Below are 24,496 nucleotides of genomic sequence, written 5' to 3'. Positions count from 1 at the left end.
CTTGAATCAAATATATAATTCATTAGAATTCCAAGATAGTCAAATTCAATTTCAGGTGTTTCAATGGTTTCAAACAAGAATATCATGAAAGAGTTATCAAAACAATTGTAGTATGCAAATGCGAGGGACGCTTCGGGAAGAAGCGTTTCATTATTTTCTGAGTCAAGGCATTTCCTACACTTATTACCATCTTGTTTCCAGGATAGTAGGGAAACCATCCCTTACGTAAATAAAATATTAACCATTTCGCACTCATCCCCTTTCCAGCAGGAAGAAATTGTTAAAGAAAGGCCCGGCACCGTAGCGTCCTCGCAAAGAAACAACTTGTTAACCTCCTAATTGAAGGGTTAATAATTTAAAGGGAATTCGTTTACTTCATTAATGAATAATTGACATTTGATTATGCGACATCCGTGTTGTTTTTTTTATTTTCTTAGGTTACGTTTAACGCAACATATTTTTTTTCCGGACAGACAGGAAGGATTGTGTGTCGGAAATTGGATGTTTCCCCCTAATGGATTCCGTAATCGAATGCGATTCTGTGTCCGATTATTTGTACTGCCTGCGGTCGACCTTCAGGGTAATTACCGCATATGATGTTAATTAATCAATTAGTGCGCTTCCGCATTGTCCTCGAGTCGCGAGACGACGGCAGAAGCCTCTTCTATACAGGATATGATCCTGTAATCATCTTTGCCCAAACTATTCCAATAAGTTTCGGATGCAAGCAGAATTATTAATTAAATTTTGTAAACTTTTAAAGCCATAAAGGATGCACCAAACAAACAAAAAAACAACTAATGCGATTAGTTGCGTTTTGTTGATGCTCTTTAATAATGTATGGATATTGCTATTAAAATAGATGGAACGGCTTCAAACTTGAACTTGAATTACAAGAATATTTGCTGCAAAGTGCTTCATGAAAGATGCACTTTCCACCTTGACCGGACGATTCCACAATAGGAAAGCAGACTCTTGTTGAATTTTTAAATTATGATGCAGTTCAGATAATCTCTCATGAAGACATTTAATCGATGAAGAAGGTGAGCGCTTGTCGCATCCAGACGTCTATGGACTCGCATGATTGTACCGGATACATAATCTAGATGTTGTAATAAAACGTGCAGGCTATTAATAAAACACCATAAAACACCAATAAAATGAAGAAAACAAGGTATATATTTTGTATAATAACATTACGTCAAATAAAAGGAACAAAAGAATATCACATTTCAAATAAAAATACTTCAGTTGTCAGTAAATATATCACAAACAATAAAATAAAGAATTGTTATATTATTTTAAACACTGGTAGCGGCAGATGGTAATGAATCTTTGTTAGCAGAAATCAGAACAATATCGTGGCTCCGGCTGTGCTTCTTCATGCTGCTAGAATCGTAGAAGCCTTTCCCGCAAACGTCGCAAGTATACGGTGTTTCTCCTGTATGTATCCTAGTGTGCACAGTCAAATTCCCTTTCAGAGCAAAGCTTTTACCACACAAAGAGCAAATATATGGACGTTCTCCACTGTGAGTACGAAGGTGGTACTTCAAATGTGACAACTGCGTGAACACTTTGGAGCATTGCTTACAGGTATGAGGCTTTACTCCTAGATGTATAAGCATATGCGTTTCGAAGCTTCCAACGTGTGCGAAGGACTTTTGACACACGTTACAGGTATGAGGCTTTTCGCCAGTATGAACCTGAAATTATTGGAGTCAACTAACTGGAACGTAAATAAAAACAACATTACTTTTAAATGTGATTCCAATGCTGCTTTGGTGAAAAACCGCTTGCCGCAATCCGAACACAAGAAAGCCTTCTCGCCGTGCGTGAGTTGATGCGCTTTCAGTAGATTCTTAGTCTTATAACACCTCTTGCAAATGTCACAGATATACTCCGGCATAGGAATAGGTTTTGGCTCATCAATTTTAACCGCAGCCACGCGACCATTCTCCGAAAAGTGTTTCCTTTGATGAGTGTTGTACCTCGCCAGACGTTTAAAGCTTCTACCACAATACCTGCAGTCATAACTGCAAGTCTGTACGTTGACTTTCGGTATACTTAAATGCGTCTTCCTGTGGTTTATTAAAGATGTTGATTGAATGAAGCCTTTACCGCACATCTCGCAAACGTGCGGCCTTTCTCCAGTGTGCGTCATCATATGCCTTTTCAAATTACCGCTCATGGAAAAACCTTGTTTACAGATGTTACAGACGTATGGTTTCTCTTTTGTGTGCGTCCTCATGTGTTGCGTCAACTTACTACTGCTGAAAACCTTTCCACATTCTTGACAAGGATTTGATTTGCTGCTGTGCTTAGAAATGCGCCTGTGATCAGTCAACTCATTCTTGCTGCCAAATTCATCATTGCAACTGTTGCATTTATAGATGTGAGAATCGTTTGATATGCTAGCTTCTTTAAGATTCACCTCTTCCTTGATTTTCAGTTTTGAATTATTGATAATCTCCAGCAACAACTTTTCATTCTTCCAGAAACTCTCTTGGAAGTTGATGAAACTGATGCACACGTTCTCACAGACCTTACAAATATTCTTTGGCATTTCTTCAGACTATAAAAAGCCATGCAATTATTAGATAAATTAATTTTAGTCTAAAACTTTACCTCTGACGAAATATTAGATATTATGAGGTTCTGTATAGATTCGTGCTCTTTAACAAATTCGTCGAACGGACGTTTTTCTTCATGTTTCTGAAGGCACGTGCGACAAATTTGATCGAAATCATCCATCGTCACAACATCCATGCTCACGTTTTTATATCAAGGAGTTGTTTACAAACAAATGTTACGAAAATCAATATTATAGGTTAAGAATCACGTCACAAGTCAGTCTCGCCAACGTGTAGGGCCTCATTTCGTATCGAAAGACCCTTAATGAATACAATTGATTTTTTTGGCTTTTGGAAATGAAACTTCACACAAAATATTTAAATGACTTCTAGAAATGTATGCTAATTATATTGCATATCTTAAGATTTTAACGGCAGGCAACATAAAATACATTTAAAAAGTTTCAAAAAATTGTACCTGAAATCGATAAATATACAGCCAGTTTAAAATAGGCAGGGAACGTGAAAAAAATGGTAAAAGTACAAAATAAGACTCGCAGATCAGCGGAGGCCGTGCAGAAATCTCCCAAATTTAAGAAGGCTTTTAATCCTTTCGAAGTTTTTCTAAATAAAGTGAAAATTAGATTTTTGAATAAGAAGACCAAGCACGACGGAGTATCTTTATCTAAGGCGTTTCGAAAAACAGAAACAACTGATTATAAATTACGGAATAGGAGAGTTAATGGTAACCGCCCAGTTGATATATCCATTCCCTGTTCTATTCTAAACTCTAAAAAGAAGTCTTTATTGTTTGATGAACATATTTGGACTTACCATCAACAAACTTCGAAAGACGATTATTTGAAAGGACTCGAGAAATTGCAATTCAAGGAAAATAGTTGTAATAAATTGCAAAGTACTACAAAGCAATCCTCAAATAACCAGAATGTACTAGGGTCGCCGAAGAAGCAAAACACATCGATTTACAAGTTAACAGATCAGTTCGAGTACAAAGAAGTTTTGTTGATAGTACCAAATTGTAATAACAAGATCGACGATCAAATACAGCTTCCAATGGAAAACAACATATTACAAAGGTAATTCAATAAAGTTAAAATTAAATAAAAGTTCAGATTGAAGTAATAATTATTTTTTAAATTGATTCTGGATATTTTTAATTATTGTAATTGGTTTTTAGTTTCGAAAAAAACTTGGAAAAAATAAACCTGTCTTTTGATGATAGACATATGACAGACATATCAGTATCGGACTTGACGTTATCAATGAATAATGGTATAACTACAGTGTCAGTACATGATGTAATATTGAAAAATGTAGAGGAACCTGAAAAAAATATGTCTTATTTCAGAAAAAAAGTCCAGATCTCTAAAACAAATTTGATTAATAGATCAATAATGGGTTATTCGGAAACGGAAAGCTTGAATGAAGACTTCAAAGAGATAAAGCTGTTGGATAAAGCCCGTGGTGAGTCACAATCTATGTACGGTCTTCCTGAAAATTACGAGCAACTACGTGAACTTCTGCAAGATAAACCTAGCCACGATCAAAGTGTCATAATTGAAAGGATGATTCAATGTAATCATCTGAGTTTGCAGAAAGAGAATATGATCGAAGTAAGCAGTTTGTTTGAATACTTACTTCGACATTTGAGCGACATTTGTTGCGATCTGAAGGATTGCAAAAAATGCTTCGACGTATTCACTTGCTTAACTCCTCAATTTTTTGATTTGGCTATGCTGAATCCAGAGAGAGCTCATATATCATTGCTGGATGTAATTCAAGAGAAGCAAACCGAATACCGAAAAGATACGTCAAGATTTCCTGGTATCGACGTTATTCTTTATTTAAACTTAAGCTATCAGCTGTTTACGGAAAAAGAACTCCAATTGCTTACACCTAATTTAGTGTTCATGGAACAGATGCTTACCACATGCCAGGTTAAAACAAGAGCTGATGTCGCTTATGGATTATTTCTGGTTACTCTAATAGCACAAGTAAGCTATGACTATGATTATATTTTAGTTAATATATAACATTTTTTTAGTACACGTCTTTATCAAAAGGATATTCTCCAGCCTGCGTGATGTTCCTCAATGGAATCCTTCGCATAGCAATACCAAAAAATTCGAAACAATTTCCGTCATCCAACAAATTCAGTTGTAGTCTCGTTTTGACAGAACCTGTTGATTCCATGGACAATGACAAACTAGACATTAAAGATTTAACAGATGCAAAGGATTTCGATCAAAGCTTCCGGGGAAAGGTAATCAACGTTTCACTAGGCTTACTCATATACTTCCACTCGTGCTGTGAATCGCTTCCTTCCTGCTTCGAAATTTTCGAAAGGACACTTGTTTCTTTGAAACAGTTACCTGTAATGTATTATCCAAAAGAATTGAATGAAACCATATCGAAATTCATCCACGATTTGGAACAATCTAACAAGAATAGGATACTGAAGTTCATAATAATGGATACAGAATTAGATAAAACGATATGACAAGGAAACACGTAGAGACAAGGTTTAATAATAATTGTAATGTGGCTTCAAATTAAACAAAGTATGAATAAATAATGAAAACTAAATTATTTATATACGCATACATATATATTATATGAATACAGTTTTTTTTTATATAATTTTCATAAATAAATAAAAAATAAAACAGGTAAATAGTACCATTAATAACATAATATGGTCAGGTAAGATAGTAATACTAAATAAAATGGAATATGCTTTTCAACTTTTAACAAAACACTCAACAGTCTAGATAAAACTTCAAATAATACAAATAAAACAGTGTGCTAACAGTAATCATGTATACATATACAATAATCTCTTATGTAAGTTTTTTATGCCCACATCTAAATGTGAATATATGTATACTCCTTTTTTTTAAACGAGATATAACTCATTTAATTATTTTTTTAAAGTTTTCATGCACACAGGATTTGATGCCTTAATTGAAAGTACAATAGAACAATTTGGCTCACTTATTTTAAAAAAAGGCAATTTAAACTCTAAAGTAAATAAAATTTGGGCTAATATCAAAAATAGAGATCTGGTCTAGAAAATAAAAATCGTCTAAAAAAATATTTTCGTTTACACAACCGAAAAATCTTAGTATATTTAGCAAACCCTGTATGCAATTCGGTTCTGTCAGTATAAATTACATAATAATATTAGTACTTTTTTTTACAATTATGTTTGCTTTCTTGACTACTTATTACACGCTAATATAAATTTGACTAGAATTCATATATTTAATAATAATATACAAAATACTATAATATAATAAAACGTACATACATCGGGAATAGAATATGTTTCTTTGATTGTTACAATATGTATTGCTCAAAATACAATATTCGTTTGTTTTCGTTGAGACAATATTGATTGTATTCTAGATTTCCCAATGGTGTTACATGATTTTTTTCTTTATATTAAACAACAAATGGGAGTTATAATATTAAATATAATAATCAGTAAATGTATATGTTAAATCCTTACAATTGTATTGTTATCACGATAATTTTAAAGCTTTGAAAAATTAAAATATATAATTTCAATTTCTGTTGTTCAGAATATTCTAAATAGTAGGTACAAGTATGTTAAAATTGATTCGTCCAATTAATGCCTTAATAGCTATTAGGCCATACTATTCAAATTTTCTAATTAGACGAACAAGATCATAATAATCAAAATTATTGATTTAGCAGTCTTTTATATTAAATTTAGGTTTCGCTTATTAAAGGACCAGCGATTAATAAATAAAATAAAATAAAAATTTCTTTGCAAAATTAAAGAAAAAAAAAATAATACAAATATCGCAGCCTATTTCGTTGGATGACGTCTATCACTGCGTAAAATAATTCTTGGAATAATATATTATATAGGAATGGCATTTTAAAATATTGCAACACATATATCAATAAATTATTAAAATTGTGTAAACTTATTGTTTGATATGTGACAAGGCGCAGGAACTTCACGCATCCAAAATAAAAATAAATAGGCAGAGTTAATATAAAAAAATACTATATAGTATTAAAAAAAAACGAAACTATAGGTCCTCGGCGTGTTAGAAGAACCTTCGTGAAATAAAATTGTGGAAAAGTATTGATGTTTAAATTTACGAAGCAAGTTATTTCAGTTTCTGAATAATCAGGCAACGAGGAATGAAACAATCTACCAAGTTGGACTCACATAACATTTTGCTACTCATCCTCTTCTGCCCTCGCGTAGTAGTAGTTCATCGCCCTACAAAGATCATAGTCGGCGGCCAAGATCACCTGAATTAATCTTTCCCTGGACACTGAGATGTCCAAAATGTCACGCATTTGTTGTATGCATTGTTCAAGACGCACAGGATCAGGAGCAGGAAGGTCTTCCATGGAACTGCTGCAGGACTGTGCCTGAAATATAGGGAATGTCCCCATAACCATTAAAATAAAGAAATTTGTGAGGCTGAATACCTGGGTACCCAAATTGCTGTCATTGGGACCTTTAGGTACATCAGAAAAACTGGTTTCTGGACTAGAATATGCACCCACCGTTCGATCTGTATTTCTGTACATGAAGTTATAGATCTCAGTTCGGAGAGGAGTGGTTAACTCGTGAAACACTTCGGACTCGGCTAAATCGCGATTTTGCGATATATACACTAGCGAAGCATTCTGAAAATACATGAATGAATATCCGTGATATAAAAATCATAGTATGGTACCTTTAAAACTGGTGCGTTGAACTGGTCGGCCATGCTAACATAGTAGATAGCGTTTTCCATATCCAAAGATTGCTTGAGGGTATTTTCACAGATATGCTTTAGTGAATCTAATTCATACCTGTCGCTTAAAAGCAGAAGTTCCATAAGATGGTCAGTATTTAATGCTGGATTAATAATCTTCCCACAGTATAAATATTCGAGAAATACCCGAAACAGAAATGGGTTAGTATCGTGAATGATAATTTTTCTAGGATGAGAATAACGTTAATTAGAGTTTATGTATATTTTAATAGTTATACTTGTCTATAGCTTCTCTCATTCCTGACAGAAGTGCTCTTCTGAACCAGTCACACCTGGTTGCAACGATTACTCGATGTGCTCTGATAATTGTTCTTTCGTCGTCAGCAGACGTTGAAACACCCTGTGCATGTTCTCTAAGGGTTTGGTCTGATTGCGAACTATTATAAACAACTTCGAACTCCATATCGCATCCAAATTCGCTAGTTAGCAATTCCAGGCACAACTTCGACAATTTACTCGCCGATGAAATAGGCGGAATACACAATGACTCGACAAGATTTAACTAAACAACATTCAATATAAATTATATGAAAACAATTTCCGTTTCAGTTACCTTAGGCACTGGATGATTGAGAACGTAAGCCAAGTTAAAGCTGGAAGATGGCTGAGGGTTGCTCATGTGTGAAGTACTTGCTGTACACAACAGGTTCAAAATTTGTAGTGATTGGGTGAAAGCCTCCCTTTGAACCATTTCACAGACTCGCAATAACACAGGTTGAAGTGTCTCTCGGTGGGCAACCAATTTTTGCAAAATACCAGACTAAAGAAGCGCTTCTTATATAATATATCTTTGACATCATAAATAAGGTACTTACTACTTTGCTGGTCCCTACTTTAAAGCAGAACTTGAATTCTTTCCATTCGACACGATCGTCCAAAGCCTTAGAGATTTCTTCGATTCGTATTAAGAATATAGGTAGTTCTTCTAGAATTTGATGCAGATTTCGGGATACAGAGCGGATCTTTTGTTGCTGAGTCATGCTGCGGAAGCATTGCCTAAAATGGCAATCATATCAATAAATTAGGTTCTATGCAATTAAAATATAACTAACTTCTTTCCAAGCAAAAGCTCTAAAGTGCAAGATATCTGTTCATGTATATTCCTGAGCTTGGTAATTTCTCTAACATGAAGAACATTACTCAATGTTTTGCCAAGTATAGCTCCTACGCACATTTTAGGTCTAAGCAATTCATGTGGCGGCGTATCTTCAATAATTTTCTGTAGTGATTTTTTGATTTCTATTATTATCATCGATATCGTTTCTAAGATAACTTCAATCTCGGGCACTAGATAACTACAGACCTCCAGCCTCTGTAGAGATGTCATGGCGCTGAAAGTGCACTTAAACACTTGGAGGAATTTTAAAAGTTGCGACACGAAAATAGGTAAACGCGATTTTGCGTAAATTATAATTTCGTGTCTCTCGCTTCTTGTCAACTCATTCTTCCTTTTTGTGAATAAATCGCAAAGTAGCAGTAGTTTTGATGCGGCAACGCAACCCTCTCGAATGGACTGTTTGATTGCATAGCACAAGCTAGCAGGATTAAAATTTCGGGACTGTGTACTAAAATGTCCAATTACCTGTTGGATAGCCGTATGCATATCGTTAACCAAGTTGATGATTTCTAAAATATTGCCTTAAGTACATGTATCCAGTGAGCAGAAATGGTAACTCTTACGTTGTTTCAATGCAGTATTCTTAAGATACATCCTACAGGTGTCCACTAATTTTTTTAAACACACATATGGAGAAGTCAGTTGAATAACTTCATGTGCAGTTATCTCGTCCAATACATTTGGTAAACTCTCCGAGTACAGAAAGTGTAATATTGTTGATATTACGATCTCGCTCAATCCATTAAAAGGAGGTGCAACTGTATCCCAGTTAATACCTCCTCCCAACAGACGTAATATACATCTGTGCACCTTAAACTACAGAAGTATTTTGAAAATAAAATTTTAAAAAATATGTATAATTAATAACAACCTGCTTCAAATTTGCAGCTGTTAAAGTTAAATCAGAAAAGTAACCTTCTTCTAAGGCTTGAAGGAGTGAAAATGGTCTATTGGTACCATCATCAGTACAAATATCTGCAATCCTTTTGCAATCAAGCACACACCACCCTTCACATATTAAAGTCATTTTGTTGATTGGTTCTTAGAAAAAAAAAACAACATACATATACAAGTTAAAAAATTCTAAATTGAAAATAGTTAAAAGTTATTTACTTCCTTTCCTCAAAGCAATCCACAGTTGCTCAGCAGTACTTTGGTCGCACTACAAATGAACAGTTATAATAGCTATTGTTAAAAATCAGCATCATATTTACTTTAAACTCCAATACATGACCCGCATAGGCTCCGAACCTTAATATTACAACTAGTGAAGTTCCACTTGACGTGTTGTACAGTTCATATGTCTCACAACTAAAGAGTGGAATACTCTTCAACTCTTCTTTGATGTACCAAGTAACATCACCGGTATCATCTAAATGAAATTTGACTCTGAAATACAAGAGTACTTGATAATCTATATATATTGAATACAAAAACAAATGATTTATACCCTTCCAGACCGGAGTCATTTGACTGCACTTCATTATTCAAAGTAAACGAGGATATCTGAAAGACAATGTATACATACTTATTCCAGAGACAGGAAAAAATATATCATTATAATCTTGCATGATATTAGTTAAATTACTTTATTTGCAGTGTAAGGTTTGCAAATTAAATTTGTTTAAAATGATATTCTGCAAAATCACAATTCTAATACAATCTTATAAGACTTACCTCCCAGTTCCCTAGAAAGGCCCGAACAGCCATCGCGTAATTCTGCATGGATCAACTTCTCCCAAACTTCTACAAAACACCGGCACACACAGCAAACATTTCATCCGAACAATAATAAATGAATAAAAAAGAATAACGATGACTGGCGCACAAACGGCACTGTTGAGAACTATACAAATCGATTAATGCGACATCTACTATAGTACAAATGTAGTAACTAGTACCTTAGGTTAAGTATACTTGTTCCAAATAATAGAATAAATTCGTAGTCTGTGTGGCTGCTATACGAACTAATCAATGTCATTCATAAAAGACTATTAAGACAAGATAAATAAGTACTTATACCATTAATAATATTTCCACAAAACTTGTGAAAGTCACAGAAACAAACATCAGGATCAAAAATATTTTTTGTTTGGTTTGTAAATCATACTTGAGTGTACTATCTTCATATGTCTCAACAATTGAAGTTGGAAAATAAAATTCACCTACGCCACCTACAGTAATATAATATAACTTACATACTACATTTAATTTCATTAAGATGCTATTTACCTTTTAAAGATAATATTTTCTATCTAAGTTGAATATAAATGATTTTAAATAGTTATTTTAAGTAAAGTATAAGGTTTAACAAGATTACTATATACATTAATCAGTGGCAATCGCAAACCCGACAACCGAAATACTGTATATTGAAATCTCGACTGCTCGACTGTATCGAAATCCCTTCTCATAGTAAGGGGAATCCCCCAAACATTTGTTTGTTTGGTTGCATATCCCAACATAGCTTATAACCATCTTTTTTTTTATTTGTTAAGTATAATTAATTTAATTAGGCGAAATCCTAGAGAAAAGAAGAAATATAATATATTTTGATACATTTTATTTTCCAATACTTAGAAGAGTTTCAGGAAATGTACAATCTCTAAAATCTACTTCACATGATCATATTACACATGCTTAGATCCATTCTAATTATTAAATATATTTGTTTTTCTCAAAAAGATTTTCATCAAAATATAAATACTTCTTTATAAGTAAATAAATCATCGTAAATTCCGTAAATGTTATAAACGATATATATCTTTATATGTAAATTCAGTTCAGTCCTCAATTATAAAACAATATTAACATAATCATAGTTGCTCCCCTTTCATCGCAAAACTCAAAACATAAGTTACATAATCGTAAAGGATATCTCAATTAATATTAGATAAATCAATTTCCATGAAAACCTTTATGCGCAAGTTGATCAAGATTACATTATGATCATTGTCAGTATTTCAAGACAATCAGTTTAGAGGAAATATACTACAAATACATTACATTCATCTAACAATACATCTAATACCTCTAAATATCGTTTTTTTGGAATTGTATACGTTATGATATGGAGCGGGGAAGAACATTCAAAGATTTTCATCAAAATGGAAATAGTTCATAATGGAATTGAAAATATTATAAATTAATAACTGATTGTAAATGTCCATCATTAAAGCTTAATATGCTCATCGAACTTCAGATCTTTCTCTCACGATGATTTGTATGTTTGCGCATACATAAATCTCAATCAAACAAATCATATCATTAACTTTAATTAATATTAAGTCTTTTTGTTTCAAGGAATTATAAACCAAGAAAATATAATTAAGCAACGGCAATGTATATAAAAAATAAAAATAAATGAATAGTCTTTGGTTCGTTCTCGAAATGCGATTAAGAATAATACATTTAGGATTACGAGTAACAACATTCAACACATATAAGATTATTTAGAGAAACAGATTGCATGCAAAGGATCAAAGCTATTTGGATTTTGTTTTAAAGAAATATCACAAAAGAAACCATAATTTAAATACTATTCAATTACAAGTGAATAAGGAATAATGGAATACTGAATAAGTACTTAAAGAAAACAATTAAAATAATACTGATAAATTAACAGCTCTGGTTGATAAGTGGGTAGGACGGAGCAGGGGAAATTTATGTAGATTTAACCCAGTATCCAACTTATAGTAAGACAGATACAGGATATGAAATGGCCGATACCATTTAGCTGGGACCACTTGAATGTGATGCCATCTGCAATTTCTCTAACAGTACGTGTGTGATTGATGTCTTCCATCAAGCAACCAATGTAAGTCATAAGGATGATGGTTGAAATAGTGTACAAGAGATTGAAGAAGCGGACAAGGTTAGAATCGCAACGATAGTAATATTTGCAAACCTTGCATGGTCTAATACGAATGCAGGCATCCAGCATCCTCGCGGTTCGTTCTTGGAATCTGGATTGGGCATATGAGAAGACGCATAGTGTGAGCAAAACGACAGACACTTCGACACTCAACCCAAGCAACATAGCTGTTACAAAGAATGTCATGAGTACAGCCATTAACTGTCCGTACGGTAGGAACAACGGATAAATATCTGAAACAAGAATCAGCATGATCTGAATGTTATTTAACAGGTTTCGATTAAATTACATTTCTTAAGGAAGTTGTGAGCCGGTAAGTTCCAGTTGGCGACAACGCAAGCCAGAGATCTAGGAAATTCGGTTTCGTACGGTCTGGTTATAGTGTAATTCCAAAATACGTGTGAGCTTTTAATATCGTTCCGAAATCCTGCTGCAACCATTGCAGTTGAGCCGACGAAAGAAATGAAATAGTGGCTCATTCTGAAACTCATCGCATGACGGAAGGAGAGCAAAAATCTGAAATGCGCAAAGTCAGCTTAAATCAATGACAAGTATAATTTCTAGATAACTTACATATTGGAGTTATCGCTAATTAAATATGTGCTGATGCAATTACTGAAACAAACAAATCCCATCGCCATGATAAAATATTTTATTAGACCGATAACCCAGCTAAAATTCTAGAAGACAAAAAATATAAACATATTACATAAGTTGTCATTGATAACACAAATGTTTAAAACTTACAATTGTATTAGATCTGTTACCACGGTTATATTCCTTGAATGTGATCCAAGGTCCAACGTGACTATTGGCTGGACACCATATATAGCCACTATATTCGATAAGAGTTGGTAGACGGTGATTTCTATGTATATCGAAAGCCAGAGAGATGATCTTCATCATCGCTACCATCACAACGCTTCTGACTTTCAACCAAGCTTCATGGTCAGGATAGTAATATTCACTGCAAAAACGCATTTAAACATACTATTGTGAATATAGGTATTCAAGAGAATCACCAGGAAATGAGGATTGATGCAAACGTTGCCCCAATTGTTATCCCAGTGCTGAACTCAGCTTCAAAAACTCTTTGCTCCATTTCGCATAAAGCGTAGTATGATAAGTATACCACCGGGATGATAAACAATACCTCAACATTGCCGTAGAAGCTGAACATGTATAGATAGGTCAATCCAATTATGGTTGACATAACGTGTACCAGGGAATCAGAAATGCGATAAGCTGTAAAAGATGATATTATAATAACATCAGCAATAACAACAAAACAGTATCAATTACAGATCTTGGCGAGGCAATGATATAGTATGTTTGTTATGATCAAAACAAACATAAAATGCGCAGTCTGCTTCACCGTTGGTGATAAGCAAAGGTCGTAAATCTGCACTGCGTCGTTGTAATAGGTATCATCATCAGAATAGTACGGCCTAAAATGTATCAACCACTTTAGTACTACAGTTACAACAAAGAAAGTTCTTTACTCGTCCGGTAACATCATGATTGCTTTTATCTTCTCTTGAAGATGTTCCGGAAAAGGACCTTCGTAATCAATATCGTAGTATCCTTGCAATCTTTTTAGCTCTTCCAGACCCGGTAGCTAATAAAATGCATAAACATAATAATTTAACAATATTCCTGTAAGCTACGTTGTTGAATCGATTGATAAAGCTAAAGTATGGTTTATAGAACTTACATGATTTTAACATATAAGCAACAAGAAATTATACAAAGAATATAATGCGAAATGTGTTTGGATGTAATACAGTGGCGTAGAAGTCTCTAAATAGTAATGGCAGGATGCATATAACATAAAATCGATTGACCTATTAAGTTTTTTTAGAACTTCTACTACAAAATAATAACTAAAAAATATTTTTAAATGAAATCAAAGTCGTTGGATGTCCACTGTCATATGTATCACCCTTTGCTTATTTTTATGAACTGTATGATTCTCTATATGATTTTCAAAATTAGATAGGTAATTTCATTGTAGATTACCAACGAGTTTTTTTCGGGAAGATGCAACTTACAGCGATACTCGAAACTACAACATAATTAATTTTCTTTTAATATAAAGAAGAACATATTTGTTAAGTTGTATTTATTTAGAGCTTTAAAGCACTTGGTACACTCACAATATCATATTATAAGAAAATTTATGTTTGTGGATCTACTAAATGTGAGAAAATAATAACAAAATACGAAATAATAAATGCATTTTAGTGAGACTTTAGGAATTACATCTGGTTTGTCTATGCCGTATTTTAACGACATATTTAAGAACCTTCGCGACCCAATTTTGAACGAGTTTTGGAACTTGGCACGCGAAAGTAGCGGTTTGGGTGGAGCTGATTGTAGGCTAGACTAGACACCGCCCTGGCTATAACGCACGACACTGCCTTTTATTGGAGTCGTCGGGTAGTAGTGATTTAGTTTTATTCTTTAGAGATTCGATTTTTCAGCGAAATGACTTGCAAGTAGCGATTGTTATTCTTGTTTTTATTCCATCTACAATCGTGATAGACGATTTCGGAAGAGCGAACGCGTCGACGTTTGCGCAATTCGGAACGATAACGATTGCCGGTGTTGAAAAACTAGATGTATAAATAAAGCACTGCAAATAGATTGCAGACACTCTATCGGGAAGCTAGGCAACTTTCGCCCGTCATTTAACGCCCTACTGTGTAGCCGGCTCGAACCACTACCATCCTCCATCCTCCTCTTCACTTCCGTATTATTCCGTATCGAAGCTCGGAGCGCGAAACGCACTCGTAACGGTAGGAACAACGATCAGTTATCAGATCCTTGCTGATTCTACACCAGTCGTCAGACGGACCACAGTTTTTCAATCGAATCAACCAGAAGGACATATTTGGAAAGAAGGATGAGCACTCCAGTCAAGAAAGTTCCCATTCATTTGCAGGTGAGTGAGTGTGAACAGGTTGACCACACAGCCACCCCCCAGTAATTAGGACGGTTAATGAAACTTGGTAAAGAGGATGTGCCTATTACCATTTCCCCGGTTCACACACTAATTCCACGCGAAACGAAAAGAGATCATACATGAACTCCTATGGGGAATAGGACTTGGCTAAATTTAAATGTGAATCGCACACATCCAACATCGCGAGAAAAGTATTGATTTTTCCGCCGCCTTCCACATCCGCATTTCCCTTACCAATATAGCACATAGCAATGCCGATTTATTACAAAATCACCAAACCACATGTCATTTATTTATAAACAACCCAATCATATTTGCACTGTTATTTATAAATGTTGTGCTAAAAAAAACCTAACCAAATATTTACACTTTCTTACTTGTATTTCATTTTTTCTCGCTCACTCTAACTCAATAAATGAAATTCATTGAAGCAATGAATGAGTTCTAGCACAATTTGCATCATTGCGCACATTAAGTTGCACTAATTAACCCCTCCAATTAATATTTCGCGAGTTGTTCATCTCTTCCTCAACCTTACAGCATTTAAGTAATATTTACTGAACAAATTATTATTCCGTAATATGAGCAAATAACTAAATTTAATCTTATTTGTTTTGAACTTAAAAACAAGTTACAAAACTGGTTCTTTATTCAAATAAGTAACGCGATGCGATTAAGGCGTGCACGTATTTGGCCAAACGAACATAATTAAGTCTGGGCATGGTTTCGGTTCTTCTAACTGGATGCAGTCCGTTTACTATTATTACAATGTGAATGGGACATGACCGGATGCGTAATTTGCATACATTTTCAGAGCGCCCAAAATCGGCTGCTCATTAAGAATGGCAAGACCGTGAACGAGAACGAAATCGTCGAACAAGACGTTTACGTTGAGGATGGTATCATCAAGCAGCTAGGCCGTAATCTGCTTATCCCAGGCGGCACGAGGGTGATCGATGCCCGGGGTAAATATGTCATTCCCGGAGGTATTGACCCCCACACCCATATGCAGTTCGAGTTCATGGGTACAACCTCCGTCGATGATTTCTACCAAGGAACAAAGGCCGCCGTAGCCGGTGGCACCACCATGATCAGTATGTTTTCGTTGTCTTCATTAAGGATTTGATATAAATTTTAACGCGTTTCCACTCAACAGTTGACTTCGTTGTACCGAAGCAAGGGGAATCGATCCTCGACAGCTACTACGCCTGGAGGCAGAAGGCTGATGACAAAGTGTGCTGTGACTACGGTTTGCATGTGGCTTTGACTAGTTGGAATGACAAAGTTAAGGGAGAGATGAAGACCCTGTGCGAGAAGCACGGCGTCAATTCATTCAAGATGTTTATGGCTTACGACTTCTACTTGAAGGATGACGAGCTGTACGGCGCTTTCCAACGCTGCAGGGAGTTGGGTGCTTTGGCTCAGGTTCACGCCGAGAACGGTCTGATCATCAAGAAGAACGTTGAGAAGTTGAAGGCCTTCGGAGTGACCGGTCCTGAAGGGCACGAAATGTCGAGACCCGAATGCATCGAGGCTGAGGCTGTAAACAGGGCTTGCGTTATCTCCAAACAAGTAAGTCAAGAGTTTAATGCGAACTGCGATAACACGCTTATTTGTCAATAGCATGATCTGTCGTTATTTATGATTTGATTTCAATATTTCGTTTTTTTTTTATTATTTATTTTATTTAACTATTTATTTATTTCTCCTGGCCTTTTCTCTGGAATAATAATTTTATTTTTGATCTCGGTGTTGGGATTTTATAGGTAGATTGTCCATTGTATGTAGTGCATGTAATGAGCAAATCCGCAACTGAAACTCTTAAAGAAAATAGGGATAATGGCACTTGGGTGTATGGAGAAACATTGGCCGCTGCTTTAGGTACCGATGGTTCTAATTACAAGCACTCCTGTTGGCATCACTCTGCCGGCCACATTCTTAGCCCACCCTTAAGACCCGATACCACAACACCAAAATGTTTAATGGAATATTTGGCACAGTAAGTTTTTAGTTTCTTTTTCTTTTGATTTCGTTCCAACACCAATTTTTCATTATCATTTACTTCTGTCTGGTTTCTTTGATTTCATTTCGTTTATTTCTCTTTTTGCACCGACTTCCTGCGCTTTCATATAGTGATCGAACCTTCTAACAAGACGACAAAGATTTGTTGTATATTTTATTAGATTTGTGTGCCCAATGATGAAAGATTTGAACCTTTTGAGTATTTGAGTATAGGTGAATGCTGCAATTTGCTTTGACAACATATCGACCGGTCAGTCTGCGGAAATGATTAAAAAACATCAAACGCCTGGGGCGACTATTTACGGGACCACCTTAGTCTCGAACTTAGCCCTTGTTGGCGACTCGCAGAACATGAAAACCATTACATCGCCACCGCTACGCTCTAATCCAGATATCCCCGACCAAATTTGGGGGTATCTCGCATCGTAAGTCTTAATTATATTAACACTCATCTAACCTCTGACACACTCATATTCCGCCACTAGTAAATACGTACTAACTGATTGATATTCATTGCCCGAAAGGAGCACTAAAATTCTATTACATAAGCGCACATGCCTGTTCCGGAAATGTGTGTTTTTATTACGTGATCGCTATTGCAGGGATGTCTTGCAGCTGACCGGAAGCGACCACTGCACATTCACCAGGGAACAGAAAGAGATGGGTAAAGGTGATTTCTCGAAGATCCCTAACGGCGTGAACGGCGTAGAGGATCGTATGTCTGTTATCTGGGAGAAGGGTGTCCATAGTGGTATAATTGACCCATGCAGATACGTCGCAATTACAAGCACCAATGCTGCGAAACTCTTCAACGTATACCCCAGGAAGGGTTGTATCGCCGTCGGTTCCGATGCCGACATCGTCGTTTGGAACCCTAGCAAGACCAGGGTCATCTCGTCAAAGACCCACAACATCGCCATCGATTTTAACATCTTCGAGGGTATGGAGTGCCACGGTGTTCCCGAATACGTCATCGTGAATGGCCGCGTTTGCGTAGACGAGGAACAACTCCGTGCCGTCCAAGGGCATGGCAAGTTTGTCGAAACTCCATGTTGGGCGCCATTCATCTACGCCCCAGAGAAGATGGACGAGCTCACCGCTCCTAAGAACAACGGCGCTCTCAACGAAATCGAACTCACCAACAAATTGGCCAAGGTAAATTAACCTATAACAAATTCACTATTGTTTTAGTAACAATTTATCGTAGTTATGTTGTGTAAATAAGTTTGTTTTATTATTATTTTTGTTTGTAATATATGGTGTTGATTTTTATTTATTTTTTTTATTTTTATTTTCTTTTCTTCCTTCTCTAACATTACTCTTCTATTAATTTATTTTTATTTGTTTTATTTTACCCTTATTAACAACTAAACAATAAAGTGAACTACTTTATAAATTGGTGTTCAATTTTATTTTATATTTTACAGCTTTATTTTTATTTTATTTATTTTTTCTTTTATTTATGTGTGCGTGTGTGTAATATATACATTTATTAGAACTATGATTAAACTGAAATGAACTTGATTAGATTGAACTTGAGCCAAAGTTGTGCATAACACCAACTCTGCCGGATTCAGCGATAAGTACTCCGTCTTGCAGAGGACCAAGACCTGAAGGTCAACGCAATATTCAAGATTCGACCTTCTCCATTAGCGGTAATAAAACACATATTTTCACACAAAAATACAAATTACGTCATGCACGCTTTTTTTCTGTTATTGTAGAGGAACTCGACGTCGAGAGAAAGTCATGCATTAAGGTCAAGAACCCGCCTGGAGGCAAGTCTTCCGGCTTCTGGTAAACCGGAAATGGAGGAACGAATCAAAAAAGATACGCACTTACTATAGTGTTCGCTTCAGTTGTGCTTACGCTCTTATATTCTCAAGTACCAAAGGTTTAAATTTAATCTTCCAACAAAAAAATAAATATTGAAAAATGAACTTGAAAAAAAATAATTCTTTAATTAATAAATCAATAGGTTTAAATTTACGACAATTTTTTTTATGGACGGATATATAAACTAGCTTAGAAATGTTTTTGCTTTAACCTTTTTCTAGATGAATTGTTTCTGTTAGTTATGTAATATTTATTTATTGTTTACTGGGATGTAATAGTTTTGGAGAGTTTATTTATTATTATTATTAATGTTGGATACATGTTATGAACTGAACAAAAGGAATAATATTAATAATTGAAATGTACAAACCTATTCCAAAGATTATTAGTTTATTTTTCGTTCTCGTTTTTGTTTTACCTCCGGCATACTTACGTTTATTTTATATTCTTTATTCATCACTAATCATTAGGAATGGAAAATGTTTAACTCTACTAGAATGTCTGTAATGCTAATATTTATAAAAAAAAAATCGGACTTTATTCTAAGAAAGCACCACATTACTGTACTGTCATCATTTTGAATATAAATTTTAATAAAAACCTTAACTTATTAATAATTAGTTTTCAAATTTTGATTTGATCGACTCGTAAGATACTTGATTATCCCACATCCCTTCATCCCAAGATGGGAACAGAGAAGTGAAGACACTGGGCTCAGAACCTTGTTTCACGACGAGCACAATGACGTGACTACGACCGTGGCCTCTCAAATAGTTTTGAGCTAAAATCACGCTATGTTTCTTCTCATCTTCATCAGCTCCACTGCCAATCCAAACGTAAACCTCATTTCCTGCATCTAGAATCATAACGTCATCTTCAACCAAATCGTCTTGTTCGTAATCTTTAATAGTTTCAATCTTGATATTGTTCGATGGTGTCAAAATGCAATGGTATAAGTTCGGTTGAAGAGCTGGTTGTTGCTCGGATTCGAAGCTTTCGGCATAGCTATCCTTGCCATTCAACGCATCCCAAAATGTATCAGGTTCGTCGCCTTCATTGATTACTTCTGGACTGGAATTTGGTACTAAGAAAGTCGCAAAGTTCTCAGCCAAACTTTTCTCGTGTTCGTTGGAATCTTTGCCCATCCAAATCCAAGTGTTGCTATCGTTGTCCACGATGAAAACATCATCTGAAGCTAGAGATTTAGCTGAAGCTACTTGCTGAGAACCCCTAACATCATCTTCGTTGGTTCCACGAATGCGGAACATCCTGGTTTCTCCTTCAACGTATGTATCGTGGTCATTCAAATTCTTGAAGCCACTGGCTTTTCCACCCAAGAAAGTAACAAGTTTTCCTATAACAACAAAATAGTTAATTCAAGGAAACTGATTTTTTTTTATAATTACCTTTGAAAATATGAAGGAAATGCTTCGGCTCGTGACCTTGTACGACACGAATTTGTACGGCTTTACCGTGCAATTCATTATCCAACTTCACAGCTTGGAAAGCTGAAGCAGCTTTCTCGTCGTTGGTGCTTTCGTTTCCTTGCCACATGTAAATGATGTAGTTGTTTGAATTGTATGTATATTTGATAACGTACGAATCTCCTCCGAAGAATTTGCCGTAGGTTTCTTTATCTACGGGGGCGAGTTCGAAATCTTCAATTCTGAAGATTTCGAGTTCACCTGATCCATCATCAGGCATAAAATCGGGAGCTGCTCCGCCGCTTTTCTGCTCAATTTTTGCTTTATCAGTTACATCAGTTGAGCGAATAAGCCGTGTGTGCAGTTCGCTGCTGGTTTTCCAGGTTTTAAAGTATTGCTGGAATGTTGATGGTTCAGCATTCTCGACGATTCGCTGAATCTGAGTCCAGTCAGGATAATTCTTGGTCTTCATGAAGGTCTGAGCTGTGTTCATAGATTGGCTCCTCTCTCTAGAATTGCATTTCTTTCCTACCCAAACGTAAATGTTTGCAGACTCTGTAGTAAGAATGAAGCAATCGTTGGTATCAAGCATGCTTTGCAGAAGTGGCTTCTGTCCGATCTCAGTTGTTTCCAAAGTTCCTGAAGCGTCAGACACCTTGTACAAGGTAACAACGTGCTCCTGTTGCTTCTCGAATTGTTCATCATCTCCGCCTGCGCTCTCGTCAGGAACCTCACTTTGCGAACCTTCTCCTAATTTACTGAAGTACTCATCATACTCGCTGGAAGTGCTGTATTCATCAATGATATGAATCTTGGACCTTCCACCGTGATCTTGATCCCTGACTTGGTTAGCGGCGCTTATAGCCTTAAGACGCTCGGCCCTCTTGGATTTAGGCCCAACATAAACGTAAACATCAGAACCAACATCCAAAATGAAGCAATCGCCCTTATTCATGGAAGCAATGCTAAGCTTAACTTCCTTAACCCTGATGTTCCTCTTGCCCTTAATGTGGTACAGCTTCTTATCGTGCTTATTACGATCCACATGAGAAAATCCTGTAGCAATGCCACCAGGTAAATATCTCACACCATTTTTGAAATGGGAGAGGAAAGTTTGGGATTCGTGCTCTTGCACTTCACGGTATTGAACCGGGCCTCCGCCAAGTTGATCATCCAGATGTACAGTCATAATAGCGGCAGTTCCAGATTCATCCTAAAAATAACATCCAATAAGAAAAAAAAATCAAACAATTTGAAATGACTTTAATTACTTGAGACGTTTCCTTGCCCAGCCAAAAGTGGATATCCCAGCTTTTAATTCCATTGCTGTCCTTAGTCTGGGGAAAACAGAATAATTAATTAATTAATTAAAATGAGGCGTGAACATCGATCCGATTTTGAAGTACGTACAAACAAGATAACATAGGAATCGCCTGTGTAGAACTTTCCATATTGATCTTTTGGGTAAGCAACGGGTTTGAAATTCTGTAATATAAAAAATGCGTAATTTAGATTAGATTGTATTGACAAGCTATGCTACTTGCGAAACAATTTTGAAGGAACTCTGTTGTTCCAAGGTTGTTTACAAATAGTGTTCTTTTTTATTGCATTTACACGCTCGTTGTAAAGCAATTTTAATAAATTAATCAATCTTACTTCGATACGCCAAATTTCCAAGCCGGGAACTTGGCCAGCGTTCGCAAATGCCGGCTCCATTACTCTCTTATCCTTAGTGGCTGGGCTTTTCGGGATGATCGGCTGGGTAGTTCTCCTACCTGCTGTTGCCGCTTCGAATTCGCTAAGCGTACTGCACAAAACAGCAAATAGCAGCGACAAATAAAGCCTCCATTTGCTTCGATAAATCCAGCTATCGCGGTTTGATAACATCCTCTCCTAAATGAGGGAATACAATTTTTAATAACAATATACAGGTGTTACGAAACATTCGCATATGTGGGTAATGAATGCTAATTGTCCGAGCGCGTTACTCATCATGCGGAGGTACTCCCATAACCGGTTCCCAAATAAAATAAAAATCCATTCATTCACCAATTTACCGTTTTCCAGAAATTCGTATTTGAAACCAGCTAATTGCTTCTGCGTCGCAAAACCTTGCCCCGCGTAGTTTGAAACTGTACTGCGAATTATATAACAAAAGAATTACAAAACCCGAAGAGAAAGCTTTTTATATGTTGATTTCGAGGTTTTTGGAGGAACCGCTGTTAAGATGCTCGCGTGTTGATTTCGAGGTTTTTGAATGAACCGCTGTTAAGTTGCTCGCGTTTATAAAACAGATCAACAAATGTAGATGGATTTTAATTATGATTGTTGGTTTATCCTGCAATTTTCCAATAAGGATTAAACGTTATTAAATCATTTAACTTAACAAGTATATGTTGTATTTTTCATTTGAAGAAAATATTCTAGCTAATAATAGATCGCGGATTTTTAGGAATCTCGATAAGTGGATCCATCCTTATCGATATTGTAAGATGCTAAGCATCGTATTGACAGGTGTACTTACTAATTCTCTTGGCGATGAATCAGAACTATAATTACTTGTGTTCTAGTAATCTCAAGTGGCTGCTCCAATAAATTCGATCGACTGGCTCGCAGCATACTAATCTACATAGGAGTCTAGCATCAAATTTATATGTACATAAGAAATTGTTATTAATGCAGTGACCCAAAGCCGGCAAGGTTACATTTGTGTACGCGATAATATGCTATGCTATACGCAGCTCTTTCGACTACTTGGAATTTCTTGTTTGCACATAAATTCACGGAATGATAAGGACCATTCTTTTATTTTTTGGATTAATCGCATCTTCTTGCAACTCTTATACTTCGCATTGTTGTTGTTGTCAATTTATTAACGTATTTCCAGTGATAAGCGGTTTCCGAAAAGAATGTTGATCATCTGCATCTTTGATACTGTTGCTTGTTGTTCTTTGGTTAATGATTTTCCAGCAACTGGTGATAAGCAGTTCGCCAAAGGATTGTCGATCATCGGGATCAACAGGCGGACGACGATTATAATTGTATTTACCAAGAACTCGAAATTCTATTAATTATATCTCTCGATTAGATAGGATTATCGGGGAAATAACAGGCAATTTCGATAAAACATTTATAAATTAAAAAAAAATAATAATGGAGAAACATTTATATAATCGTCAAACAAATACAAAATAAAATAATACTTAAAATAATTAAATGGTACACAGATAATGCTTAAGTACGTCAAATTTTGCCCAATTAAAAAGAGCAGTCATTTAATATAAAGTTTAGAAATTATCAGACGGACGAAAAAATACATATCACTAGTTGCTAATACGTAATAGATACAAAACACAATAAATAAAAACAAAATTATATATATATAAAACAAACAAATACACATATGGTTATTGATATTCGCACTAATTAATAGCAGCTGTATAGAATACTCGGACAAAGAAAAAAAAATCAGCAAGGTCGTCTTAGTGAATCACGTACGCTTTTCGTTGAGGTTATTTACTGTATATAAATGCATTTCTTCATGGTGTTTCCCACGAGTATAGTAAATTGAGTATATTTTATTAATTGTATAAATATCCTTGTTTTGAATCATCTATCTCTTAACAAATCTTCATTAAAAAAAATGTAAATTGTATTCAAATTGCTACATGTTAAGTTGAGAACTATTTAATTTATTATTTAGAATGACTGATTTAATTATGAGTAATACCATAAGTTGTTTACTATCTTGTTGAAAATACTCTATTTTATAGATTATTCGATTGCAGGGAGATTATTTGTTTGCTACCCGAGGCAGAAAGACCTATGGTAAATAGATCTTTGCACCAATTCAATGTAG

The 24,496-nt window shown here is 35.4% G+C and overlaps 6 protein-coding genes across 13 annotated transcripts; 2 read left to right on the top strand and 4 right to left on the bottom strand.

Moving 5' to 3' along the window:
* Nucleotides 1–1,251: 1,251 nt before the first annotated feature.
* LOC108568766 (gastrula zinc finger protein XlCGF57.1-like) lies at nucleotides 1,252–2,578 on the bottom strand. The gene is made up of 2 exons (XM_017930048.1): nucleotides 1,754–2,578; nucleotides 1,252–1,703 (listed from the first exon to the last, which is right to left on the bottom strand). Exons 1-2 carry the CDS (start codon nucleotides 2,561–2,563, stop codon nucleotides 1,302–1,304), a joined length of 1,212 nt encoding a protein of 403 aa, XP_017785537.1. The 5' UTR covers nucleotides 2,564–2,578; the 3' UTR covers nucleotides 1,252–1,301.
* A 512-nt stretch (nucleotides 2,579–3,090) lies between these two features.
* On the top strand, nucleotides 3,091–5,153 carry LOC108568765 (nucleolar protein 14 homolog). 4 transcript variants are annotated; one of them, XM_017930045.1, is made up of 4 exons: nucleotides 3,091–3,451; nucleotides 3,497–3,667; nucleotides 3,769–4,585; nucleotides 4,636–5,153. In XM_017930045.1, exons 1-4 carry the CDS (start codon nucleotides 3,102–3,104, stop codon nucleotides 5,089–5,091), a joined length of 1,794 nt encoding a protein of 597 aa, XP_017785534.1. In that variant the 5' UTR covers nucleotides 3,091–3,101; the 3' UTR covers nucleotides 5,092–5,153. The 4 variants fall into 4 exon arrangements, with proteins under 4 accessions (XP_017785534.1, XP_017785535.1, XP_017785533.1 ...); XM_017930046.1 differs by having other exon boundaries at nucleotides 3,091–3,667; nucleotides 3,769–3,876; nucleotides 3,940–4,585; XM_017930047.1 differs by lacking the exon at nucleotides 3,091–3,451 and having other exon boundaries at nucleotides 3,592–3,667; nucleotides 3,769–3,889; nucleotides 3,940–4,585.
* A 141-nt stretch (nucleotides 5,154–5,294) lies between these two features.
* On the bottom strand, nucleotides 5,295–10,459 carry LOC108568763. 2 transcript variants are annotated; one of them, XM_017930040.1, is made up of 13 exons: nucleotides 10,194–10,459; nucleotides 9,967–10,022; nucleotides 9,731–9,905; nucleotides 9,630–9,678; nucleotides 9,388–9,557; nucleotides 9,080–9,332; nucleotides 8,452–9,025; nucleotides 8,215–8,395; nucleotides 7,953–8,159; nucleotides 7,618–7,901; nucleotides 7,319–7,565; nucleotides 7,146–7,268; nucleotides 5,295–7,007 (listed from the first exon to the last, which is right to left on the bottom strand). In XM_017930040.1, exons 1-13 carry the CDS (start codon nucleotides 10,239–10,241, stop codon nucleotides 6,810–6,812), a joined length of 2,565 nt encoding a protein of 854 aa, XP_017785529.1. In that variant the 5' UTR covers nucleotides 10,242–10,459; the 3' UTR covers nucleotides 5,295–6,809. The 2 variants fall into 2 exon arrangements, with proteins under 2 accessions (XP_017785529.1, XP_017785530.1); XM_017930041.1 differs by having other exon boundaries at nucleotides 8,215–8,380.
* Nucleotides 10,460–11,282: 823 nt separating this feature from the next.
* Nucleotides 11,283–15,132, bottom strand: LOC108568744 (protein-serine O-palmitoleoyltransferase porcupine-like). The gene is made up of 8 exons (XM_017930011.1): nucleotides 14,653–15,132; nucleotides 13,893–14,008; nucleotides 13,693–13,838; nucleotides 13,413–13,635; nucleotides 13,138–13,357; nucleotides 12,964–13,070; nucleotides 12,680–12,906; nucleotides 11,283–12,623 (listed from the first exon to the last, which is right to left on the bottom strand). The coding sequence occupies exons 1-8, from the start codon at nucleotides 14,683–14,685 to the stop codon at nucleotides 12,190–12,192; spliced, it is 1,506 nt and encodes a 501-aa protein (XP_017785500.1). The 5' UTR covers nucleotides 14,686–15,132; the 3' UTR covers nucleotides 11,283–12,189.
* LOC108568743 (dihydropyrimidinase) lies at nucleotides 15,043–19,827 on the top strand. 2 transcript variants are annotated; one of them, XM_017930010.1, is made up of 7 exons: nucleotides 15,043–15,334; nucleotides 16,170–16,449; nucleotides 16,512–16,927; nucleotides 17,591–17,802; nucleotides 17,980–18,532; nucleotides 18,906–19,032; nucleotides 19,102–19,827. In XM_017930010.1, exons 1-7 carry the CDS (start codon nucleotides 15,296–15,298, stop codon nucleotides 19,176–19,178), a joined length of 1,704 nt encoding a protein of 567 aa, XP_017785499.1. In that variant the 5' UTR covers nucleotides 15,043–15,295; the 3' UTR covers nucleotides 19,179–19,827. The 2 variants fall into 2 exon arrangements, with proteins under 2 accessions (XP_017785499.1, XP_017785498.1); XM_017930009.1 differs by lacking the exon at nucleotides 17,591–17,802 and adding an exon at nucleotides 17,122–17,354 and having other exon boundaries at nucleotides 15,046–15,334.
* Nucleotides 19,731–23,268, bottom strand: LOC108568742 (gelsolin, cytoplasmic). 3 transcript variants are annotated; one of them, XM_017930008.1, is made up of 7 exons: nucleotides 23,162–23,268; nucleotides 22,695–22,774; nucleotides 22,294–22,530; nucleotides 22,048–22,122; nucleotides 21,909–21,974; nucleotides 20,620–21,850; nucleotides 19,731–20,567 (listed from the first exon to the last, which is right to left on the bottom strand). In XM_017930008.1, the coding sequence occupies exons 3-7, from the start codon at nucleotides 22,522–22,524 to the stop codon at nucleotides 19,831–19,833; spliced, it is 2,340 nt and encodes a 779-aa protein (XP_017785497.1). In that variant the 5' UTR covers nucleotides 22,525–22,530; nucleotides 22,695–22,774; nucleotides 23,162–23,268; the 3' UTR covers nucleotides 19,731–19,830. The 3 variants fall into 3 exon arrangements, with proteins under 3 accessions (XP_017785497.1, XP_017785496.1, XP_017785495.1); XM_017930007.1 differs by lacking the exon at nucleotides 22,695–22,774; XM_017930006.1 differs by lacking the exon at nucleotides 22,695–22,774 and having other exon boundaries at nucleotides 23,197–23,252.
* Nucleotides 23,269–24,496: the final 1,228 nt, after the last annotated feature.

This window comes from Nicrophorus vespilloides, unplaced genomic scaffold, assembly GCF_001412225.1.
Source record: "Nicrophorus vespilloides isolate i.1.1-1 unplaced genomic scaffold, Nicve_v1.0, whole genome shotgun sequence".
Lineage (NCBI taxonomy): Eukaryota > Metazoa > Arthropoda > Insecta > Coleoptera > Silphidae > Nicrophorus > Nicrophorus vespilloides.
The sequence above is the reverse complement of the archived record's forward strand: the minus strand, read 5'-3'. Positions and strand labels throughout refer to the sequence as shown.

What these genes read in the sequence shown, in the direction of transcription:
- LOC108568766 (XM_017930048.1), bottom strand. Translation starts at nt 2,563, where the DNA reads ATGCCAAAGAATATTTGTAAGGTCTGTGAGAACGTGTGCATCAGTTTC. An exon ending in CATTGGAATCACATTTAAAA is followed by an intron (nt 1,704 to 1,753) that starts GTAATGTTGTTT and finishes CAATAATTTCAG; the next exon opens with GTTCATACTGGCGAAAAGCC.
- LOC108568765 (XM_017930044.1), top strand. Translation starts at nt 3,102, where the DNA reads ATGGTAAAAGTACAAAATAAGACTCGCAGATCAGCGGAGGCCGTGCAG. An exon ending in GAAAACAACATATTACAAAG is followed by an intron (nt 3,668 to 3,768) that starts GTAATTCAATAA and finishes ATTGGTTTTTAG; the next exon opens with TTTCGAAAAAAACTTGGAAA. An exon ending in TGGTTACTCTAATAGCACAA is followed by an intron (nt 4,586 to 4,635) that starts GTAAGCTATGAC and finishes ACATTTTTTTAG; the next exon opens with TACACGTCTTTATCAAAAGG.
- LOC108568763 (XM_017930040.1), bottom strand. Translation starts at nt 10,241, where the DNA reads ATGCAGAATTACGCGATGGCTGTTCGGGCCTTTCTAGGGAACTGGGAG. An exon ending in GTCATGTATTGGAGTTTAAA is followed by an intron (nt 9,679 to 9,730) that starts GTAAATATGATG and finishes GTTCATTTGTAG; the next exon opens with TGCGACCAAAGTACTGCTGA. An exon ending in GAATACTGCATTGAAACAAC is followed by an intron (nt 9,026 to 9,079) that starts GTAAGAGTTACC and finishes GCAATATTTTAG; the next exon opens with AAATCATCAACTTGGTTAAC.
- LOC108568744 (XM_017930011.1), bottom strand. Translation starts at nt 14,685, where the DNA reads ATGTCGTTAAAATACGGCATAGACAAACCAGAT. An exon ending in ACGGCATAGACAAACCAGAT is followed by an intron (nt 14,009 to 14,652) that starts GTAATTCCTAAA and finishes GCATTTTATTAG; the next exon opens with CTACCGGGTCTGGAAGAGCT. An exon ending in TCATTGCCTCGCCAAGATCT is followed by an intron (nt 13,636 to 13,692) that starts GTAATTGATACT and finishes CATCTTTTACAG; the next exon opens with CTTATCGCATTTCTGATTCC.
- LOC108568743 (XM_017930009.1), top strand. Translation starts at nt 15,296, where the DNA reads ATGAGCACTCCAGTCAAGAAAGTTCCCATTCATTTGCAG. An exon ending in AAGTTCCCATTCATTTGCAG is followed by an intron (nt 15,335 to 16,169) that starts GTGAGTGAGTGT and finishes ATACATTTTCAG; the next exon opens with AGCGCCCAAAATCGGCTGCT. An exon ending in CTTGCGTTATCTCCAAACAA is followed by an intron (nt 16,928 to 17,121) that starts GTAAGTCAAGAG and finishes GGGATTTTATAG; the next exon opens with GTAGATTGTCCATTGTATGT.
- LOC108568742 (XM_017930008.1), bottom strand. Translation starts at nt 22,524, where the DNA reads ATGTTATCAAACCGCGATAGCTGGATTTATCGAAGCAAATGGAGGCTT. An exon ending in TGGAAATTTGGCGTATCGAA is followed by an intron (nt 22,123 to 22,293) that starts GTAAGATTGATT and finishes TTTATATTACAG; the next exon opens with AATTTCAAACCCGTTGCTTA. An exon ending in TTTCCTTCATATTTTCAAAG is followed by an intron (nt 20,568 to 20,619) that starts GTAATTATAAAA and finishes TTGTTGTTATAG; the next exon opens with GAAAACTTGTTACTTTCTTG.